The following is a 22,833-nucleotide window of genomic DNA, read 5'->3' on the forward strand; positions in this document are numbered from 1 at the left end:
TTATTCTCTCACAATTCTTATGTATTTTATTCTTTTACAGACTTAACAATACCATCTTTTATGTGGACCTTATTAATATGTACATGAGTTACATTAAAATAATACAAGAAAGTCTTTCCAAAAAACAGTAATCCTTTGCTCAAATCCTACTTCTATATATAAAGTTAGTACTAAAATAAAAAGAACCATCAAATTCTCTTTACACTTTGCTCTCCAAATCCTAAAACTGTATATTCAGTAGCATATATACATTCATCTCAATTAAAAGGTCAAAAAAATTGAAACAGTTTAACTTCTTGGCAGTAGATCAATGTCTACCTCATGGTAAACCTAATGCGCAGTGTGCTGAATAAAGTACATATGTAAGAAAAATTCATCAAGATTTGATTTGTTGATTTGTAGGTGACTTTTGTGGCTTTTTAAACCTTTTTTTAATGTATTATTTATTTCTATTTATTTATTTATTTTTGAGACAGGATTTTTCTATGAAGTTTTGGCTTTCATTGAACTCACATTGTAGCACAGGCTGACGTCAACTCACAGCAATCTTACTGCCTCAGCCTTGTAACTTCTGGCATTAGAGATGTTTACTACCAAACCTGGTTCTTGTTTACTTTTTAAATTTTTTCCTAAGTTAAATTACCCAGGATTATGTGATATGTCATAGTTTATCAGGTGAGTTATACAAAATGAAGTCAGAAAGCACTGAAAATGCACTGAAAGAGACTCAAAATCCTCACCAACACTAAACATAGTGTAACATAACATAACATATTATAGCGTAAAAACACAACAAAACAAAGCAAAACAAAATGAGAAAACAGGGTTGGAGATTTAGTTCAGTAGTATAAGTGCCCACTTGGCAAACCTGAGGTCATAAATTCAATCCTCAGTACCAAAAAGAAAACAACCGCCTAACTCTGGTTTTAAAAAATGCTTGCAAGTGTACCTTAACAGTTTGTAAGCTAATCAGACACAAGACATATAATCTTGCAATTTCACATCTAAGTACTTTTCCTTTGAAATAAAAGTCTATCGCCACGCAAGACCGTGTATAAGAATGGCTGTAGCAGCTGGCTTTCCAGGGCCAACCCGGAAACAGAACAAATGGGATCAGCAGATGGGTGACAGATGCATGAACAAGTTGCAATTGGTGGGTTCAGCCCCATGAGAGTGTGTGGTGGCTCCACTACCAATAAGCAGCACTATGTAAAGAGCCCAGCACAGAGATGCTGCTTGAAGGAGACCAACCAAGAGCATTGAGACTGAACAGGCTCAGCACCATCACCTCTAGGAAAGGCAAACTACCCAGCAGGGACACAAAGCCCATGGTCTGTTTGGGATGGGAGAACAGGAAGTGAACCAGTGACTAGGAGACAAATTCCCCAGGAGGGATGCCCATGTGTCCTCATCAGCACGGGGTGATGATGTCCATGGCCTTGCAAAGCCTCCCCTTGCCCTCACCACTTACTGTCCCTCCTCAAAGGAGGTCAGAGTATGGAGCACTACAGTGTGTGGCTGAGGTAAACATGAGTAAAACTTGGTATGAATCCTCCTTTCCTGGACTATGGGTGTTATAACATGAAACATTTCATATCCTTTAATGAAAATTATTATGGGCATTATGGGAACATCTCCATGCTCCTTAATGATAATGAAGTGAAACTAACATAAGTCCAGAAAAGACAGTCAAAATAAAATTTGAGAATTCTTTAAATAAAAAAACTGTGCACCTCATCCTCAAGGGAAAGGATCTTTTGGATGGAAAAGTCTAAAAATACACACATTTTGCTAGTTTTTTAACTTGCTGTTTCTAAGGAGGACACAGATTAGCTCACAATAAAAACAAAGGAGGCATCAGAGGGGGAGCCTCAACTGTCGACCCCAGCACATGACCTCACTTGCTTGGTGACAAGTCCAAACAGGAATCTGAAGACTCTGGTCACCAGGCACTGTGGTCTGGTGATAGTTGGCCTTCATGGATGGCTGGCTCAAGAGAGTGAACAAGGAACATGCTATGCTGCTTTCCCGGGGCTAGTGGCCCCAGCATCAGGACCCCGTGTCAGGGAACCATGTGGGAACATATGGAGAGGATGTTTCACTTGGTCCAGATGCTTCAGGAAGCTCAACTGGAAACACCCAGCTGTCAGCAGCTCAGGCCAGGACTCATTGGCACACAGAGGCACCCAGAGGCTCCCAGAGACAAGAGGAAGCCCAGAACACATATCCCTAGGCTCAACCAACAGCCACTCAGAGACACTGAGTCCAGGACTAGTTCAGATACAGGCAAGTTAAGTTCTCACCTGAGCAGCTCCGTGAGACTTGGCCACCTGTGTATTCAAGTCCTGGCCATGTGCAAGCACCTCAGTCTTGGTTTACAACACTGAACTGTGGGGTGCTGAGTGAATCCAGAGTGCAGGGTCACCGAGGATGAAATGAGGACTCCAATGCAAGGGATTAGCTGTGGCCTTGGCCCCATGAAGACCTGCTAAGGAGGCTGTCCTGATTCCCAGGGATGACCTTCCACCCCCCTCACTGTCACACACATAGTGAAAACTGTTCTGTTCTTTGGAAAGGAGATTGGAGAGTCACTCTAGGGGATTCAAGGTATGCTCATGGCAGGAATTCTTAGGAATGGCAAAGTGTCCACGGCCCACAGGTGTCACTGGAATGTGGGTGGGTGTCATCAAGCCAAAATACAAATGAAGACACCCTGTGTGAAGACACTTTTCTGAGTATTGTCCATGATCTTGTAAGCAGAACAGGTGCAACCACTGCCCTTTTGAGTTTTGATGTTCTTTGAAGGCCACAGAGTCAGAAGTGGCAGCAGAACAGATTTTGTTTACCTCAAGGAAGTCTTTCTGTGTCCAAGGCCTCCCTTAGAAGTGGTTACAGAGCACATCGGAGGAATTCTACAGAGACCAAGAGAACTGGGCTGCAGATCTTTGCCTGACCTAGACACTGCAGAAAGGCGGGATAGACATCAATGACTCCTCACTTCTCAGATACTCATGGAGCACCAGCCCTGAGCCCTTGAGTGCAAAGACATGGCAGATATCAGTCTTTGCCTTTGTTGAGCTGACATGCAGTGGGGAAGGGCAGGGAGAAACTGTGTCATGCTTCCCTTAAAAATGGAGTGGTGTCATACCACTAAGCAAAGACTGCCTCCAACGGAGCATTCTGTGAGCCTCTCAGGGATCCCAAGGCCCGCACTGCCACACTGTGTTGGGAGAGGGTGGGAGTGGACACTGAACTTGCTGGGCTAGAGACTCATGTGCCTCTCCCTAAGGTAACCTGTGTAGGTAGTGTTAGAAGACAGGCCAGACCTCTCGCTTTGCTACCTCTCTGTTTGCTCCAGGTCCGCCTCTCCTGTCCTTGACTCCTCACTGGAGCTGAACTCCAAGGTGGATAGCCAAGCCAAGCTACTCAGGGACCAGCTTGAGCCTCCTAAGTCCCTGGTGTCTGAGTCACAGGGTAAGGAGCCCTGGGATGTGGGTTGTGACTTTGAGAGGAGGAATGTGCTAGGGAACTCAGCAATGTGTCCAGATGATGGGAGACACGGGAACATGATCACCTCAGCAGTCAGTGTGGGGATGCAGTCTGGGAGGCTTTAATGGGGCTGCATTCATGCACACAGCTGCCTCTGACAGGCAGTGGGAAGGTTTGGACCTGAGAAGTCCCTGGAAAATCAGTGATGTTTTCTTCTCCTACAACTGCAGAGGCAATTCCATTGCATGCTGAATTTGCACCAGCAAAGCTCATTCCAGCTCCACCTGCAGCTCCCTCACCAGCTCTGACCCCACAGCAAGAGCAGGCACATGTTTTCCTTCCTCCACCAGCTGCAGAGCTGGATCTCCTGGGGGCTCCCCAGCAGGAGTCATCTCTTGATCTCTACCTGCAGGCAGCTCTTGACCCACACCTGCCATTCCCCTCTCTTCCAGATTTACTTATTATTCTATTTATTACTATTCTATTCTGAGCTGTCAGTGATAGAATCATTGTAAATGAAATTTAAGGGTTTATTCTTGTTTCAGTTGATGAGTTTGGTATGATTTAGTGCATTCTCCATATTGTGAAACCTTCACCAGTGTCCTCTTCCAGAATATTTTCATCAACTCACTACACAAATATATTTTCTTTTATTTTCCTTCCTACTAGATCCTGGCCACCACTCATCCTGTGTCCTTGTAATTTACCTGTCCTACCTTTTCTACATCACTGCAGTTACGTTTCTCCTCTGCCTTACCCTGTTGCAAGTAACTGTTTAATCTCGTCTTATCTGAGAAGAGAAAATCCAGACAGATTGCATTAATTTCTCATGCATGTATTCATGGACTCTTGGAAGGGCATAGAAAAAGAATTCAGGATTTTTTTTGTAATTCTTAGGATTTTTTGTTTTGTTAATTATGTTCCTGGCTTTATAGACACATACACATCAAAACTGCTCAGTGTTTAATTACATGTAGGTCATTTCATATCAATTTCATATGAAAGAGACTAACACACTTTCTTTTGTTACAGAGCAGCACCATGGGAGTGTCACATCCATATTTATTCTTTAGATATTTCCAATGATAAAGTTTTAATTTTAATTTCTGAGTGCTTAACTTGCAAAAAATCACAAAAGTATTGTAGTTGTAATACAACCATTAAAATGTGAGGCACTGTGTGTTCCAAAGCAAGTCTACAACCCAGTATAGAAAGTGCAGTGTCACAGGAAGCATGTCCATTGAATTCCCCTGTGGTTTATCTCCATGCAATGTCATGAATATGGCTGCCTATGTCCTCCTCTCTGGACAGAGTAAATTTGCATAAAGTCTGGCTCAGCATGTCATCACCTATAAGTTGTAGTTCTTACCCAGTAGTTCAGTCAAAGGACAAGACACATGAACACAGCCCAATTAAGAATGGGCTGTGTTCATAAGAAAAGAAACATAATGGTCAACGAGGCAAACAAGCTGGAGAAATGAGCACTGGGAAACAGCAGAGGCATCAAGTCCCAGGTAGTAAAAACCAGCCCAGAACTCGAATCCACCAGGCTCCTGGCCAGGCTGGGGTAGATGGTGGGAACCCAAGAGCTCTCCATGACTCCTCAGGGGCTGGGGTGGGTCTTCAATCACAGATCTTCTGTGTCATGGTGTAAACCCCTGCAGCCTTCACAGAGGCCAGCTGATTGGTTGCTCCAAGCTGTAAATATGTCCAGCTGAAGTTATTCCCCCAAGTCCTGGCCTGCACTTTGCTGCCACTGGGGGCTGGGCAGCAGGAGAGGTTAGATCACTGATTCAGCAGCCACTAGGTTTCCCACAAAGAAATAGCTGAGCACGTGGGTACCCCAGTATGAGCTAAAGTGTAGGTCCTGAATTCGATGGATGATAGAAAGTTTTCCCATGGTCTTTGAACCAAGTAGGCCTATAATGTGTCACAGGCTTGGGGAAAGGCATCGGTGACAGTGAGTGGTGAGTTCTATGTCCAAGCCTTGCCCTGCCCAATGGACTGCATGTGACAATGGCAATGTGAGGTAACCCATAGGTGATGGCCTTAGTAGGGATGGTATCAAATTACAGGCAGGTGTGGATGGGGACAGTGCCCAGGTGAAGAGAACCCCATGTGACCCTCTAGTGCCTCACCCTCAAGCATGCTAGAATCTCCACAATAAAGGACTATGTGTGTTATTTCATTTCCAATGGACATTTCAGAAACAGTGCCAAGAGAGGGACAATGCCAGGCCCAAGGCACAGGATATGGGCAGAGTGAAGAGGATGGGGGAGAAGTCCAAAAGAGAAAAACTTCCTAACACAGGACCGATTCCACTCCCAAAGGATTAGAAAAGCAGCCCTCAAGCTCCTGGGCCCTGAGCCTAAACATATGGGACTGATTTCAAGCAGCATCCCAGGGGATACACACATGCACACACAAACACACACACACACACACACACACACACACACACACACAGACACACACACACACAAATGAACACACAGTGATGCCATGGGCACCCACTGGATAGCACAGAGCAAAAATGATCTGATTCATTCAATCTACATGCCTCAAATCTCCCCTTATTCCTGGGCTGAACTAGGCTGGCACCAACACAGAACAGGACAATATGTCACTGGCCACCCAGAAGCTGGAAGGCTGGAGGAGAGGGACAAATCACTGCAGAGTGTAGTGGAAGAGAAGACCCAGTGCTATATCCCAATAAAGCAAGGGCACACAGAGGTCAAGGTCACTACATGGGGGCATCTGAATAGCCTCAATGAGATGGAGCTGATGCCTGAACCTGAGACATGCAGCCCCTAATGCTGTACAGAGCAGAGTCTGTGTGGCAAAAGATAGAGAACCAACCATTTAGAGATTCAAAGTCAAAATTTTTTTTAGTCAAGAAAGAGATGAGAAGCGAGAGCAGAAGGCCTGGTGAGAATAAGGGAGGGGAGGAGTGGGCAAGGGACAGGGGTGGGGGTAGAACCTCACATCTGCTATAGTGCATCAGTGAACACTGAGGTATGTGTGGCTGCAAACTTAGGTACAACAGGTAAACTTCAGTTCTTTCAGGTTCTATGGGTTAGGAATTCAGGAGGTGCTGCTGGGGGATCCACCATAGTTTCTCCTGACCAGGCTGCAGGCTCAGTGGACACACCGCTGTGGCAGAATCTGTTCTCACGCTCTCTCTCTTGCTAACAGGCAGGAACACAGTTATGATGGAGGTCTGATGTCTCCTCTGTCTGTTAACCTTTTTCTCTGCAAAGAGTCAGCCTCTCCTCAGAGAAAATGTAGAGATAGTCAGAGATTTAGAGAGGAAGACAGAATGAAACAGAGAGGAAGGAAGGAAGAACAGAGGAGGGAGAGAGCAGGAGGTTGGTCACAGTCATTTTATGGGTGAACCTTGATAGTCACATCCCATTACATCTGCCATGTTCTGTTATTAAGAACAAGTAAGGAATTGGGGAGAGAGCTCAAGATAGAGCACTTGCCTACCATGCGTGAGGACCTGGGCTCAATTTCAGCCTGGCTAATACAAACCAGAACAAAATTCACTACATGCGACCCATGCTCAAGAAATGGGCTACTCAGGATGTGGCCATCAGAAGGTGAGCTGTCAGCAGTTGAGCACCCTTGCCATGGGAGTGGTGACTCATACAGGTGTGAATGTAGGCACAGTGCTGGTAGATTTGGGGGTGCATCTGCATCCATAGTGCTTGCTTAGCCTGTCTGAAATCCTGACTTGAGGGCACAACACCAATACATAGAAGAAATTGAGATGCTTAGGGAACATAATGATGGATGATCTGATGAACTTCTGCCCCCTCATGATGCCACCAGGGAAACATGTCCAGGAGGTGATTGTAATTTCCACCACCATACAGTAGGAACCAGGCCTGTGTGCACTGTGTTCACCTCCCTTCCACCCTTTCATGGAAGTGACCTCTAATTCTGTATACTCTGTACACATGACACCAGCCCACAATGTTTAAAAGTGTCATCTCTCACCTCTGATGATGTCCCTAGGAAGCAGATGCCATAGTTCCGGGGAACACACTGGAAAGGAACTGAGAGGCATGGTGTCTTTTCTAAGTCGACAAGGGAAGTAGGAAGGAGGAGTTGGGTCTAAAACTAGGTCTGCTCAGACCGGGGACCTTGGCTTCATTGTGGTTTTTCCTTTCCCATGGGAAAGCTTTGCCTCTTGCCAAGGATCCATCACTTGGTTGGAGCTGTTGTCTTCACTCTGAAGGACAGTGGGCAGTCATTCCATGTGCTCATGGTATCCAGAGCAAGAATCTCTGGGTGATGCCAGATGACCCAGTTCCACACAGACATCTTGGCTGGAGCTGGTGGGTGCCTTAAATCATCAAGGTACTAGGCTCTGACCATGATGCAATGACCAGAGCAGATTCAAACACTGGCCCCTTGTGCTTATGAAGGCCACACAGTCACCTGGAGAGCTGACCGGGTACTAACCACATTACTGTGAGTGTCCCTAATTCTTGACCTCTGTACACATGGACATAAAATAGGGGTAGGGGACACCCATGAAGGCACACAGAATGGGGTGATGCATCCGTATATGAACTGAAGGTGGAGGAAAGGCATACAGGAAGCACTCCCACTGTCCACTCAGGTTTCAGATAGTTATAGAGCAGCACCCTGTTGAGCCCCCATGATTAAAGTAACAGTGCAGACTCCACTCTCTTTCTCACAGAGGCAATATGCCACAAGGGTGGTAAAGGGAGTTGCATTTCAGGCTTCCTGAAGAGTAGAGGACAGGTGGTCACAGCACTGTCCAGGAAACTCTGTCAGATAGTGAGGGCTGATTATGGTTAGCTCACAGGATACCCTGGGAGGACAGTTTGGGAGGGAAGCCAGACCTGTAGTGCTGCTTACACCTGTCCTCCTCAGGATCAGAATTTCTCTTCTTGGCTCCTGGCAGGTGCTGCTGAGAAAGGTGGGACAGCCAGCCCAACCTAATCTGATTGAGTTGGGCCAAGCCTAGCTCACTGAAAATGAGAACTACAGCGAGAAGGAATTGGCCTGGGTCTGTTGGTTTCTGAGGAGGACATGGGACACTATAGAGGGAGGAAGACTCTCAGACTTGGGGCCTCTTGCAACCCAGAGGCATGCAGAAGTGAGTGGGATGAGGCAGAATGGGAAGCTTTCCTGGGGTGCATTTGTGCACAGAGCTGTCCCTGACATGCCCTGGGAGGCCTTGGGGCTTGCAAGGAGCAAGGACAGTTGGGGATTCTTCTAAGGCAAGGCTGGTACCGGACTGAGCTCAAGGTCTACTTACAGATCTTGTGCCAGCCTCACCTCCAATGACCTCACCAGCTCATCAACCTGAAAATCAAGGTCAGATACCCAGTCTGGTGGGATTCCAAGGCAGGTCTGCCACTGGTTCCATGGCAGGTGTCCTCAGCTCCACTTAGGGCTCAGGTCTTGCAAAGTATAGGCCCTTCGTTTTCCCTTCACTTTACCTCTTCTATTTCTCTCAGTTTTCATTTCTACTCTTAAATCTAAGTTCTTTAAAACATTAAATTGTAAGATAATTTAATTTTAAGTTAAGATTTCATTAGTTTCCACATGTTCAGTTGAGTCATATGTAAGCCCATTGTCAGTTGGTATAATCTTCACTCTGTCTAGTTCCAGCTTTCTGCTCAATGTTGGACCCATCCATACCCCTGTTCTCTCCTGCTAGTCCCCACCCACCACTGACTTTTCGCTCACTGTGATTTACTACCCTGTGTTTTTCATATCAGTGCATCAGATGCTGTTTGGCCAAACATTCCTGGAGGAGACTGGATGCTATTGCTGTTTGACAGAAGAGAAAACCACAGATAGACAAAGTCTATAGGGAAAATGTAGAAATCATTGTGTATGTACTCATCTTTTCATGTCGGAAAATGTTTTCCATGATTTCAGTGATACAAAGGGAGCTACAAATGACTGATTCATTGCATTTGAAAAATAACAATAATGCAAAAATCACAACAGGAAACCTTTCTTTACAACAAATAGTCAGATAGATGGTTTTTATTACAAGTATGAAAGAGGTCTCATGATTCCATTTTGTGAGGGAAATGACAAATTCTTCTAACTCAAAGGGAATCACCAGACATGGCCAATAAGCACACAAAATGCTGAGTCTCCTAAACCTGATACATGCAGGCACACATCCCTGAAAATGGATTCTGAGTGTTCAAACACATAGGGTGTGAACTGCAGCAGAAAGCTTTAAAAATTTCCTTTAACTGGGGTGTGAGAAGACAAGGAAAGTTTTTTGGCAAAATACACCTCTAAATATGTATTTAAAGCATCAAAGAAACCATGAAGAACACAAAGATGAAGACAAACAGGAAGAGGAAGAAGAAGGAGGAGGAGGAAAAAGAAGAAGGAAAAGAAAGAAAAACAAAAAGTAATGACAATGTGTGGGGTTTTGTCTCCAAAGCCTCAGCCTCATTTAGAAAGGAAAGGATCAAAATTTGAAGAATGGAATTGTCACTGTGGAAAATGGACTTTGCCCCAAGGCACTGATGGTGTGTCTGGCCCGCTATGAATGTCCAATCCAAGGCAGAGCTTGGAGCCTGGTGGGGGCTGAGGCCAGGACCCAGGAGTTGAGGCCCCTGGGGCTGAGGTGGCAGAGTCTTTCCTGCACCCTGGTGGCTCTGCCTTATTGGGCCTGCAGGGCTGCAGCATGGATGCAGTGGTGGAAATGGGTGTAAGGCAGGAGGTGCTGGGCTCCTCTGCATGTTGCACACTCCCTGCTTGGCCTGAGGACAGGAAGACTCAAGACCTCCTTGCTGGAAAAAGAGACTCTGAAGAAGATTCTGGTTGTCCTCTACCAGACAGAGATGAACACAATGACTTCTCAGGTAGGGAGGGCAGGACACCCACCAGAGCAGGATCCGCATGGCTTCATGTGTTGGGGGTTTAGAAGTTAGTCATGAATGATGTGTTGCCTTTCTGAATAAAAAGACTCCTTGTTTTATATGTCTATAAAGTGAAGCTTGAATGTTCTTCTATATGCATATCCTACATTACATATAAAAGAGTATTAAGTCATCCATTTCTACTCACCTATTAAAGAAGATACCAACTATTTATTCTTAAGTGAATTGAACAGATGAGAAGTAATATTGAATGGAGCACTATAAATAATGCAGTGGAAAATAAAATGGAAAAACCACAAAGGCATCCCTCCCAGGATGAGAGGTCTGCCATTGACCAGCTCCTCTCTCCTGTCCTCAACTGCTGTGCTGGTCTTTGTCTCTTCACTGCTGGGTGGAGAGAGTGTCAGGACACAAGCTCTCTTCCATCTCAGGAAAGATCAGGGATATGGCCTTCTTTCAGCATTTTTCAGTGTCTGTAATTTATAATTAACTCAGCAGCTGTGCTGTCGAACATTCATGGTTTCTAACTGTCCACACCTTAACTGATTAAGAAGAGAATATGGTGTCTATCAATTTCATTTTTATAATGACCCTTAGAAGTGGAATTTCCAGGTTAAATGTATATAAGATGAATTTGAGGGTAGCAGATATTTCACCTGAATCCTCAGCATAGAGTTAGAGCCTGGTAGAGGAAGACTGAGTCTGCTCAAATCTCTGTGGAGATCTGAAGTCAGAGAGATGGTCGAGGCAGAGGAGCAGGACACCATAGCACCTAGCAGGAACCATAGCTAAAAAAGGCCCAGTCCAGGCTGCCTCATTCATCAGTGAGTTCTAAGGGAGGCATCACACACTCCATACTGGACAGGAGAGAGCGGGAATGGTTTCAGAGCTCCTCCCTACATGCCTGAAGCTCCCTGTCTAACTCAGGGGAGCTCTGTATGAGGTCAGTCTGTTACAGAGCCCAACCTGACTGAATGTTTTCCACCCAGGTGCAGATCTGAACTGCCTTATGTGGATTCACCGTAGCTATGGAGAAGGACAGGTGTTTACAGGGAGCAGGTCAGGAGATGGGGACACTGAAGGCAGGTCACGGTATGAGCCTTAAATAAGAGACCAGGCCCTCACCAGGCCCAGGTTCTACCAGCAGTAACCACACCCTGCAAGAATGTGCATTAAATCTGAGTAACTGAAAGGAGTTACTTACAAAATTATATATTATAGAGATAGTTTGATGATAGAAAAGTAAATGGTAGCATCCGTAAATAAAATAAGATGTGACCTTTAATGGATATGTGGTGTCCATTGCTGTCCCCGAACCACATGCATCAGAAGGAAATAGTCTGATTAACAGAGCAATAAGGAGTACAGGCAATGGGTAAAAATCACAGCTGCTTAATAACAACAACAAAGCTGGCATACAAAAAGTGCACTGGTGAATTTTATCCAGTATATAATAAAGAATACTGATTGTTTTTCAATTCTTCAATCAAGTTGAAGGAAAACCCACCACCAACTTCTTTTAAGTGACAAAGTTAATGTTATCCTGAGAATGAAGCCAGACAATAATGTGTTAAAAATAACATAAATGAAAACACTCTGCTGGCTAATATTCCTACCAAACATACACAAAATTGTTCAGCTAAATGTTTGCAACATTAACTCACCAGCATATTCAAAATTAACCAACATGATCAATACTGGGCTCAATCTCAGTGGTGTAAGAATGGTCCCTCTCTCACAAACTATCTGTTTCCACTGGTTTTAACATGTTGTATCTTACTATATTTTACTATATGTGATAGTATAAAGAAAAATTTTTATAGGCAAGGAGATATTATAGAAACCATTGTTCGTTTTCTGTTAACTGAGTCTAAATACCCTGTAATTCTTTCATTCTGTTGAATGGCTTCACACTGTCTTGATATGCTTGATGCTATCGTATACAAAGTTATACTCAAATAATTCAAGGAATGAGGCACTTTGATGGTTACTATTATGTTAGATTTTCTGGGAGTGAAACACAATTATGCTTAAATTGTTCCATTCTGACCACTGTTGTTCTATTACAATGTCCTCTTTTATCTCAATCTCCAACCTTTTTTTTAAATTAAACTATTTTATTTTTTTCAATTAAGGGAAAACTAAATTTAAAAATAGCGGGATATATTATAGTAATTATTTGTTTTCCTATTAACCTGATTTGAACCCCAGTATTGCTCTCCACATCTTGTTCTGATTTTACTATATTCTATTTTGTTTGATAGTATCAAGTTTGAGGGTATAGGCAACCATTTTGAAGGCAATAAGATTTATTATGATGCCCATTATAGTTTGACTATGATCTTTTTTGAAATATTGCAAGGTCTCCAGTGTAGGTTTTATTGGTCTTGTTCTGTACTGTTTTGATCAATTCTATTATACCTGATGATATAGGAACTCTTTTTAAAAATAGCAAGAGGCACAATGGTAACCATTTTTGATCATCTGATATTCTATTTTTGCATCATGTACTATGCCCATCCTTCTGTTCTAACTGACTGTTTTATTTAATCATGTTAGGATTTATTCTCTTCAAAAATGTAATAAGAACTGTGGGAGTAAAAAAACTCAAAATGTGTAATTGTTATTGTAAAAAAAGAGAGGAAAAGAAGGTGGTCTAAGGGATATAACTGCATGCTTGAGTGTGTAGGATGGAAAACCATATTACTGAGCTTTTGTTGGATCACTGAACAGAACTTTCTGCAATCTCACTGTATGAATGTCCACTTTATATGCTTTAATTTTATAATTTGGACAACTGTTTCTAAGATGACAATATGTAACCTATTGACTAGTGATTTCTTACTGTATTTTTTCTTGAAATTCTGTATTACTTGTACCCTTTTATTGCTTTGTTTTTTATTTACTTTCTTTTTTCTCTTTAATTAAAAAATAATCAAACCTGGAATGGATATCTTTTATTCATTTATTTTTTTGGCTCTGGAAATCAAACTCATGACCTCACCCTTGCCAGGCAGGTGCTTAAGCCACTGAGCTAAATCCCCAGCACACCAATGGATATCTTTTACATCTTTCCATCTTCAGAGTAGTTGCCTCTGCTCTTGAACTTGATACCAACAAGCATACCAAATGTGAATAAAATCACTCAAGGCCAAATAACATTGAAACAATCCAGCTTCAAAGAAGATCAGTCATAGAAGACAATGTAAGTAATATAGGTATTCAGTTTTAGTTAATAGGAAATTAAGGATAATTACCATGGTATAACCTGATATTTTTGGGTTATCTCTCTGTGCCCTCAAATCTAATATGAGTAGACAGACCAGAACAAAATATAATTAAACTAAACAGAACAACAAGACTTCTTTAGCTTTTAAGTCCTGATACACTTTTAACAATGTCCTCTGCCTTCTTTTATTAGGCAATTCCTCAGCTTTCTCCTTCTCAGGATACTATTATTCACTGTTCAGAGTGATATTAGTCTAGTCTCTTGTGTTCCATTTCAGCATACATAAAGATAAAGACAGCTACTATGAAGAGAATGAGAGACATTATGGTAGTCAATATCGACTTCCCCAAAATCAGTCTTGAATATTGAAAAAGCCTGCATCATCCTGTAATTATTTGATTAGTTCTATAATATTCAGTATATATTCATTGTGTGTGAGGATGGGAACAACTATTTGGAAGAAAAATAGAGACAGTAAGATAGACAGTGAACAATTCCAGTGGACTTGCTTTGAAATCTGTGTTTCCTTAACTTGTTTCCTTATGAACTGTTCTGCTCTGTTTCGCCATGTTTAATCTTACCCTCTTTAAGAAAAAAAATTGTGTAGGACAGATAGGCATATTAAAAACTTTTTGGTGGATCATTGAGGTGAACTGTTGATAGTGTCATTATTTGAATATCACTTTGTATGCTTTAAATTTGTAACTTGAACAACTACTTCTAAGATGACAATATGATACTAGTCAACTAGTGATTTCTTATTGTTTATTTTTCTGAAATTCTGTATTATTTCTACATTTTTTCTCTTTAAATAAACAACATTACAATTCACCAAAAAATATAAAATTTAAGTTTTAAAGACAAAATATTAAGTACATAGGCACTATCCATACTTGAAAGTGAAAAAGCCCATTTCAGTTTAGCATGTTTAATTACAAGATGCCATGTTGAAGCACAAAAACACTTTAAAAAATCTAGAGAGGTACAGTGATTAACTGAAAATCAAAAAACATATGCAATTGAGTAGAGATCCACCTCAGATTTGTCATTTCTGGAATATTTGTGAAGAAATATTGACATCAAACTTCTGTATTGATTATTTCTTCAGGTCTCCTTGGGATTTTTAAAGTAAACTGTCTGAACAGTGATGCTTTTTCTAAGTATTTAACAAGAAACATGGATTACCATATTTCTCACATTGTTAATCCCATAGCATCTCTGCCCAGTGAGCTCTTTCAGATATGTAACAATGATCAAGTATGCTGAGAGTATTCCCATAACACATAGGAATTATCTCTTGTGTGAGTTTTTTCATGTATTTCACTTACAATCTGGCTGCTGAAAATGTCTCCACTTGCTTACATAGCCAGTGGTTCTTCCCAGTGTGAATTCTTTCATGTGTTTTGCAATGACTATATGCAGTAAAAGCTTTGTCACATTGTTATGTACATAGGCTTTCTCACCAGTGTGAAGTCATTGATGTATTTTACAAAATCAATGTGTGGTGAAAGCTTTCTCACATTCTTCACATACACAGGGTTTTTCAATCATGTAAATTTTATAATGTATTGGACAATGAGCATTTCTCCTGAAACCTTTCCCACATTCCTTACATATGTAAGTTTTCTGCCCAGTGTGAAAATTTTCATGCATTATGCAATATGTACATGTGCTGAAACCATTCTCATGATGCCTATATACACTGGTTTTATATTGAATGTGAACTTTCATGTTTCTTACAATCTCCCTGTGTTTTAAAAGCTTTCCCATATTGCTTACATACATATGGTTTCTCTCCAGTGTGAATGCTTTCATGAACCTTACAATTTGCACTTGTGTTAAAAGCTTTCCCACATTGCTTACATACATATGGTTTCTCTCCAGTGTGAATTCTTTCATGTTCCTTACAATGTCCAGGTCTGGTAAAAGCTTTCCCACATTGCTTACATACATATGGTTTCTCTCCAGTGTGAATACTTTCATGTTCCTTACAATGTCCAGGTCTGGTAAAAGCTTTCCCACATTGCTTACATACATATGGTTTCTCTCCAGTGTGAATTCTTTCATGATTCTTACATTCTCCCTGTGTTCTAAAAGCTTTCCCACATTGCTTACATACATAGGGTTTCTCTCCAGTGTGAATTCTTTCATGAACCTTATAACTTGCATGTGTGTTAAAAGCTTTCCCACATTGCTTACATACATATGGTTTCTCTCCAGTGTGAATTCTTTCATGTTGCTTACAATGTTCAGATCTGGTGAATCTTTTTCCACATTGCTGACATATATATGGTTTCTCTCCAGTGTGAATTCTTTCATGTTCCTTACAATGTCCAAGTTGGGTGAAACCTTTTCCACATTGCTTACACACATAGGGTTTCTCTGCAGTGTGAACATTTTCATGTATTTGAAAATGAATTTTACTGCTAAAAGCTTTCACACATTTCTTACATATATGCGATTTCTGCCCAGTGTGAAGTTTTTCATGGATTACACAATAAGTACATGTGCTGAAAGCTTTCTCACAGTGCTTATATTTATAACGTTTTTCTCTGGAGTGAAGACTTTCATGTACTTGACAATATGTACGTGTTGTAAAAGCTTTCCCACACTCCTTACATATGTAGGGTCTCTCTCCTCTGTGAATTCTTTCATGTTTCTTACAAATTCCATTTGTGGTAAAACCTTTCCCGCATTGCTTGCATACATAGGGTTTCCCTCCACTGCAATATTTTTCATGGATCTGAACATTGTGGTGTGTTTCTGTTACTTTCACATTCACATTACCTTCTGCAATACAAAGGAATACTTCTTTACACTGATTCCAAGATGTATGTCCATAGGATTTCCCTAGCTTGTAATTTCTGTAAAGAAAAAATCACATATAGGATTTATAACCATATTACTAAGCTTTTCTTGGAGAGTTGAACAAAACTATTTGCAGTCTCACTGTTTGAATCCCCACTTCATATGTTTCACTTTTGTATTTCATAACTATTTCTACGAGCAGGATATGTAATCATCATCTTGCGATTTCTTACTGCTTATTTTCACTTTGAAAGCAGTATTATTTCTACTTATTTTGTCTTATTTAATCTTTCCTTATATTAAATTTAAAATAAGAAAAATTCACAGTGAAATGGGTCTCCATTTAATGACTGCATTAATATCAAGTTCTGTTTTTAATGCCTGCTAAGAAATTCTGACCATGAAGCAACAGAATGGCCTTGTAAGATATGTTGAAAACAACCATTCCCAAAAGACTGGTACACATTTGGAAATCTTAAAAATTGGTACTTTGAAATGCAGAATCTTTAGCTTCATTTTGGGCATGGGTACATACATGTATCACACGCAGATTATTTTCATATGTTTTGCCATCACAATCTCCCTTCTGTCCTTAACCTGTTGTTCCCTTTTCGATATGGTCAGTCTTACTTTTCTCTGTCAACTCTGTTTCATTTCATTCCACATTTTGTATTTTGGTTTCTCATCTAAAAGAAACCCAGTGACCTTTTAAGTTTTATAGCTGAGCTATTTCACTGAATTGATGGGTGAAAGACCCATCTAATTCATATGGCAAATGACATTATATTATATATTTTTTGACATTATATAACACATATTTTTCTTTTCTGGGCTGGCAATGAACAACAGGTATTAGCATAAATCTATAGCTTTTTAAAAATCTATTTTAAGAGATTTTCACTGATCATTAAGCTGGGAAGTTTGAACTTGAATTTGCCATTCTGCAAAATCTGATTCCTAGTGTGCTGGGTTTACAAGAATGCACAATCACAGAGAGTCTATTAACATTTTCCTTCTCCACAAATCCAGTGATAGATAGATATGCTTCAAGGCCTGATCTGTTATAACTTGATCTGCTTTGTATATGAGTAAGCATGTATCAGTATTTTATGTGGATTTTGAGATTTTAAAAATATCCAGGACAAGTATGAGGGGATCAATTTCTAGAGACACCTGCATACAGATATTCAAAATGAGTGTACTAACATTCCACCAGCCTACTAAGAGTATTAATCAGAATTGCTGATTGTCTAGAGCATGGCTTGGAAACATGAGTACTCAGTTTTATTTCAAATTCTATTGCAATCTTAGCAATTGTTACATAATGAGTGTGTTGTATTCACATGTATATATGGATAGAAAAACTGAAGGCAGAATGTCATAACTCAAAGTGTATGCCTTTCGTACACATCTATATGCAATGTCATACATTTTCATGATTTAATTCCCTCGTATATACACTAGCTTATACATCTTTGGAGAATATTACTGACATTAAATTGAATGGTGCCTCATTTCTCTGGTGGTCATTTTTCTGCTGAGTCACTAATTACACAGGAACATTCCTCTCCTTGTGAGTGTCAATTACCTTAAGTATCTCCAGTAAATTTTGCCTTCTTTTTCAGCTTCCTGGATATCCCCAAGTCCTCCTGAATTGTAGACATAGAAATACCAGGACTCAGTTGAGTAATACATACAAATTAATAGATTTTGTTTAGATTTACGATATAATGTGTCCAGGTCTGAGCTATTTTTAAAAATATTTTCATATTGTTTTTAACGAAACAGCACTAATGAGCAACAAACAATATTCTGACAGCATGAGTGCCAAAAAGTATTCATCCTTACCTATTGCAGCCATGTTCCTAAAGATTTCACCCATCACATTTCTGTAGAGGTTCTTTTGGGATGGACTCAGCAAAGTCCACTCATCATTGCTGAAGTTCACAACCACATCCTCAAAGGTCACCGCCTCCTAAAGGATCATACACATACTTCTCAAAGAAAGGTTGAGACCCCAGGTTTGGGGTATCTTAAATTCTCTCCTAGAAATCTGAATCAAAAGCAAAGTGTGGTGGCACATATTTATAATCGCAGCACTCAAAAGGTGGAGACAGGAAGGTATCAGTGAGGTCAGGGCAATTCTAGGCTCCATAGGGTGTTCAAATCCAGCTGATATACATACGAAAAGCTTGTCTCAATAAAACAAAACAAAACTAAACAAATAGGGGGCTGGGGATTTAGCTCAGCGGCATAAGCGCCTGCCTTGCAAGCAGGCAGTCGTGAGTTCGATCCCTGGTACCGATAAAAATGAAAAAGACAAAAAAAAAAAAAAAAAAAAAACTAAACAAATAAAGCCAAACAAAATAGCTCAATGAAGACTGATTTGTTCAAATTTAAATCCATGTCTTGGTCATTAATTTTGTATCTATACACATTTTTGAAGACAGCAAATTTGATGCTAGATTGCAACTCACTGCTAATGTAACAGCCAAATAGGAGCACTGATTCTTGTGACACATCATGGCAAGACTCCCTGTGCACTGCCTCTAAAACAGAGCTCACAGTGAGAAGCCTACAGCACCAGCAACCGCAAAGCACAGAGGCATATAAATATCTCATCAATTGACTGGGAAGCTAGGTAAGCACCTCCCCTCCCTGGTCAGCAGTGGTGGTTTGGCAGACTGCAGCCCTTCCAGGGGCAAACCAGCAGCAGCTCCTGTGATCCATGCCATGCTGGAATTTAGAACACTATGAGGCCAATTAAGCACCACTTCTCCCTGGTAAGCAGTGGCAGTCTGGCAGACTGCGGCCCTTCCAGGGGGAGAACCGGCAGCAGCTCCTGAGATCCGTGCTATGTTGGAACTTAGGAAGCTGTGAATCCAAACAAGCAGCCTGTCTCCCTACTAAGCAATAGTGAACCTACTGATTCACAGCCTAGAATCAAACATCCCACTTCCCTACCCCTCTTCTCCTGTCACCCCCCCCCCCATTAGCAAATGGGAACCAGAAATCTGAGCGTTTCCTGGGAAGTAGATCATAGCAAGTAAGGGGGACTTCCTTCTACTATCTCTTTGAAGGGAAATGTTTTTATTATTGTTTCACTCTATTCTGATTAATGGTACTGCTCAATTCAATATTCTGTTTTGATGAGTTCTATATTGTTCTGTATTTCATCTCATTTTGATATATGTGATTAAAGAACAACTATTACAAAGATAACAAAATATACTGTGATACCTATTACTGTTATCCCAGTAACCTGTTGTGAAGTTGTGTACCAATTTCACTGTATGAACTTAGTTGGCCTTATGCTGCCTTGTTCTGTTGTATTTTACCAATTTCAAAATTAAATAAAAAATCTCATCAATCACTTTGATAGAGTACAAATGATGTCACTTCAAAACTCATTTAGGCCAATGAGTACTTTGTTCTTAATATACTTAAGCAGCATTTTGAAACATTAATTTGGATTCATAGAACAAAACATAAATAACATAAAATATAGTATATAAATAATAACTCAAGTGTTAGTGGAAAACAGCTGTATTTTAAAAATATGTATATACAATGAAACCAGGCCCAAGCTGTAAATTATACCTCACTGTCACCAAGTGATCACTTTCAATTCAAATATAAGAAATGTATCTTGGGATGCTGGTGAAGGATTTCTTCCTTGAATTTGGGGCTATCCTAAGTTACACAGCCATCTAAAATAGACAAACCCTGATTGAGAAACCAAACAGACAAAGTGAAACTTAAAAAGAGAATGCATAAGACACCTTGGGTTTGTTTTTTAAAAATTATAGCCATAAAATAGAGAAAAATTCCAACAATATTCAACACTTTCTGAGAAACAATGTGGATATCTTGCATACTACACAGAAAATATTTTCATAGCGGTGTATTTAGCTCAGTGGCATGAATGCCTGTCTGGAAAGCATAGGTCATGCATTTGATCCTTTGTACAAAAAAATTGAAAATTTCACCTTCATGACACTGGGGCATAATTAGAGATAATCAAAATTAGATCTAAATTGCAATGGAACAAAAAAAATCATGGATTGACAGGGATGCGGAATACCGATTTTTGCCAGAGCTGGTGTTGATCACCTCAAGGAAGCAATCAGAACCCAACTTTACTTCATACTTACTCTAAGAACTACCTAACTTTCAGTGAAGACCCTCTCTGTTGTATGTTCTGCTATTTGCTGCCTGCATCCTGTCAGTCACTTCCACATCTTTTCCACACTCCTCTGATTCATCCAAACAGAAAACACTTCATGCCTAACTATTGATATCGCTGCAAAATTTCTATTTAGGGCTTCTCATTTACACCACTTAGATATGTCCATTGTAGAGAATTTCCATATTTAAACTATTAACAACCAAGCTTCTAAATCAGCTCTTAATTCAGAGATGACACCCCTATTCCTTTCCATTCAGAAGGATATCACGTGTATATGTCCATGCAAATGCCTAAATTTTGGCATTTTTCCATGAGAATTTAACAGGTAGCCCTTTCTGGAATTTGTCCTTCACAAATTTTTACCCTGTGCTTGATAACACGTTCATATTTGCTTCATTTTTCTCAGACTTCAAAACTCTATGGCTGTTCTCACAAACCTAGTCTGTGAGCAGGGGTGACACCTAAATAACTAAGTATGTTCAGAAATTATTATGCAATGTTCTGTATAATACACAGGAGTTCACCAGTTGTTTGGGAAGCCTTTCTCCACTGAGGCACACTACTACACCTCTGAATTCTCAGGACCTTTGTCACTACCTTTCATGAGGATGGAAATAGGAGAACATATTATAAATTTAGGAGATCACTATAAATACAAATAAGCCCAAGTTTAAGTTGAGCCATTGTGGCTATGAGGCCCTGCATTACATACATTAATAAACTCTGGACACTCCAGATCTGCTAATCTGAGGAAATAGAGCATAGACCTAGCTCATTACTGCCCTACAAGCTACAAAAGCATCATAGTCAGGGTCTTCCAAAGCTCCTCCTAATGCCTAAGATGGTGGACTTACCAGGCTAGCAGTGAATTTCAAAGATGATACTTGAGTCTGCTGCTTTCATAGTGAAGCCAGGGTTCTGGGGACCCCAAATTACCCTTGCCAACAGCAATAGCAAAAGGGATAGTGAATAACCCATGGCCAAAACTGGAGGACCTCAGGAGCTTAAGCTAACTAAATACCTGAGGCTCCAGACACCGGAACTACTCCTAAACACTTGTAACTGGTTTTACCCAATCCATCCTATTTCTGGGCTCCTATCCACAACCTCACTATTCCATGGATCCAGGATCTCTCAGGTTCTTTGCTAATCAGGCCACAGGACATCAAAAGTACTAAATGGGATCCAGCAAGTGTTTTGCTACCAGTATTGTACTCAGAAAAGGTAAATCATGCTGAGACACTAGAAGAAACAAAAGTCACAGCCATCAATGGCCTGAAAATTGGACAGTTCATATAGCCTGCCCCTTCATCACTGACTGACTCCTGCTCTACTGCCCTCCTTCTGAGTCAAGAATAAACAGAGAAATGAACCCCTCACTGCAAGAGTGGATCCTAAAAGATAGACTGTAGTGGAAAGACTTCTCCAGCTGTCATTCTTCTACAGTGGTGAACTCAGCTCGACAGAGGAGTGTTTGTACTGAAGAGCTTTACCTCAGGCTTTTAATTTGTAAATCCATTTTATTTCAAGGAAAAAAGAACACATCAACTAAAATTAAAATCAAAACATGTCAATCAGGGGGCAACAATGGTATATACATTGCACACTGTCATCCCCAGATCATTCACCCAGAGCACAAGACATCTGTAATCAATTTTCCAAACAGTACTGTTACAGGGACCTGAGTTATTTAAATACTATTGGCATGAGACAGGACTAGATCCCCCAAGGAGCCCATGCAGGAGACCGGATACCTTGCAACTATGGGGAAGACTGACACCTCATGCTATGGGCCAAGGCTCAAGACAAATGATAAGCAAATTCATCCATATCCTAAAGATTGATATTCTAAATAGTTCCCTAGCACTCTGAGGAAGTCAGGAGTCACCATTCAAAGAAATGTATCCTTATCCTAAAGACTGACATTCTAAATAGTACCTATCATCCTGAGGAACTCAGGAGTCACCCTCCCAAACCCCTAAGGGAAGAGACACAGCTGTCTAAGAATGCCTGCTTTCTATGTGACTCCCTTCCCCCTTTGTTACCAATTTAATCAACTTTACCTGAACTTATAATCTTATTGGCTACCATAACTCTGTCCCATCTTATGCCCATCTGAATTGTGAGTTCCTAGTTTTCCCCACCTTAAACTGACTTCACCACATGATTTTACTCTATAAAGGTCCCTAGAATGGGCAGTGTTTGGCAACCTGCTCAGGATACCT

At 40.8% G+C, this 22,833-nt stretch overlaps 1 protein-coding gene across 3 annotated transcripts in view; it reads right to left on the reverse strand.

Moving 5' to 3' along the window:
* The window catches only part of LOC134474689 (zinc finger protein 709-like), a 167,143-nt gene that overhangs the window by 49,068 nt on the left and 95,242 nt on the right, over nt 1-22,833 (reverse strand). Inside the window, exons 3-5 of one of the 3 annotated variants that reach the window (XR_010045563.1) lie at nt 18,268-18,394; nt 18,008-18,068; nt 16,399-16,475 (exon numbers count right to left, since the gene is read on the reverse strand). The exons of 1 other annotated variant lie outside the window; for it this stretch is intronic. Coding sequence is in view for 1 of the 2 variants with exons in the window: in XM_063243216.1 (XP_063099286.1) it covers nt 15,320-16,475; nt 18,008-18,068; nt 18,268-18,301 (1,251 nt within the window). In the remaining variant the exon portion in view is untranslated. Of the gene's footprint in view, nt 1-14,362; nt 16,476-18,007; nt 18,069-18,267; nt 18,395-22,833 lie in introns of those variants that run through there. One more of the 3 variants, XM_063243216.1, reaches the window with a different exon arrangement.

This window comes from Cavia porcellus, unplaced genomic scaffold (assembly GCF_034190915.1).
Source record: "Cavia porcellus strain 051 isolate PalLab524CR breed Dunkin Hartley unplaced genomic scaffold, mCavPor4.1 scaffold_35, whole genome shotgun sequence".
Classification (NCBI taxonomy): Eukaryota; Metazoa; Chordata; class Mammalia; order Rodentia; family Caviidae; genus Cavia; species Cavia porcellus.